Source organism: Myotis davidii, unplaced genomic scaffold (genome assembly GCF_000327345.1).
Source record: "Myotis davidii unplaced genomic scaffold, ASM32734v1 scaffold234, whole genome shotgun sequence".
Classification (NCBI taxonomy): domain Eukaryota; kingdom Metazoa; phylum Chordata; class Mammalia; order Chiroptera; family Vespertilionidae; genus Myotis; species Myotis davidii.
This window is the reverse complement of record NW_006285617.1, coordinates 19725-21385: the sequence shown is the minus strand read 5'-3', so window position 1 is coordinate 21385 and position 1661 is coordinate 19725. Positions and strand designations below refer to the sequence as shown.

Below are 1661 nucleotides of genomic sequence, written 5' to 3'. Positions count from 1 at the left end.
TCCCCCCACTCAGGTTCACCCATGGCTGTGTTGGCGCATGGCACACTTTAGAAAGATCTGCCTCCACGCTCTGAGGGTGGGTTCCTGCCTCAAACCCCACTCTTACAGGAATTAGCTTTGGGAAACAGCTTGGGGGAGGGCGCAGACATTGCCAAGAAAACCCCTGCAGGACTGACTTCCTTCTGCTTGGTCGCAGCGGATCTTCTGGACGTGATGAAAACCACCCATGGTTTTTATATAAGTAGATACAACAATTCTAACAATATCTGTTTGGGCATAAAGGAAGGCTTAAACATGAGAAAATTACTAATGAAGCCATAGGCAGATCAACACAGTAATGATATATTAGATGTAAACTGTAACTTATTGGGGTGACATTGGTTAATAAATTTATATAAGTTTCAAGTGTACAAATCTATGATACATTATCTGTATATTGCATTATATATTTTCTCCTAAAGAGAGTTGGTGATTAACGTTAAGCTCCATTTTTCATGAAAATTTTCAAAGACTTTTTAAAAATCTAACCAGGCCTCTGACAATTCCCTTGAATCTTTATTTTAGAAGTATAAGAGAACTTTATTTTATTCCCTAAGATACTGTATATCTATATTACAACAAATTTTTCTCTACAGGAAATAGAAGAATTTGTCCAGAGCTCGGGCAAAGACGGTATTGTGGTGTTTTCTCTGGGTTCAATCATCCAAAATCTCACAGAAGAAAAGGGCAATCTTATTGCCTCAGCCCTTGCCCAGATTCCACAGAAGGTTAGTACAACCTTTAATCCTGCTGGGCTGATGTCTTTCCCACTGAAAGTTGAATCTCATTTTACAGTTAACATATCAGGTACCAGTATTAAGTAAAAATTTGTAAAACATTACAATAGTGAGTGTAGGCATATTTGCACCTTGCTTACTGAGCTTTCTGTTACAATCATTGGTTTTCAATGAAATAGAGATGAAAATATTAAGCGCCATTTTTCATGAAATCTAAAGGCCTGCTCTAACAACTCCCAAATAGTTCTGAAGTACATTTACTCCAAGACCAGGAAAAAGGGAGAAAAGGAATGGCAAACATAGATATGAATGCTGCATAAGAATATCCTTCATGTCTTTGTTTGTATTAGGACTTGATTCATCATAGTTAAGCACAGAAGTAGAAGTCTAGATTCATTTAGCATTTTAATTAACATTTTCTAGAATTAAAAAGCCATAGAAATGTTAATATAGTCTAGCAATTTGCATGTCCTAATTTATGATATTCAGTTCATTTTAATGTTATCACCACCATCCTAGATTACTGCTCTTTTTATATTGCTATTTATAAAACATCCAACAGCTGTTTTTATTTACATATTTGGTTAAATTCCATAAAATTCTATAAAAATTATATATAAATGCAAATATGATAATTGAAGAAATGAAACCAAACAATATATTTCACCAAACTTTAGAATATAAGCAAAAGCACTACCATATTTTTACTTTATTTTTTTTGATTAATTAAATCTTTACTGTTCAGATTATTACAGTTGTTCCTCTTTTTTCCCTCCATAACTCCCCTCCACCCAGTTCCCACCCCACCCTCCACCCTCACTCCCCACCCACTGTCCTCATCCATAGGTGCACAATTTTTGTGCAGTCTCTTCCCGCATCTCCCAC

General features: G+C 35.6%; 1 protein-coding gene across 1 annotated transcript in view; it reads left to right on the top strand.

The window, feature by feature from the left end:
• The window catches only part of LOC102770344 (UDP-glucuronosyltransferase 2B17), a 53390-nt gene that overhangs the window by 48357 nt on the left and 3372 nt on the right, over positions 1-1661 (top strand). The window contains exon 4 of the mRNA XM_006756417.2: positions 636-767. Coding sequence (XP_006756480.1) covers positions 636-767 — 132 coding nt within the window. The remainder of the gene's footprint in view (positions 1-635; positions 768-1661) is intronic.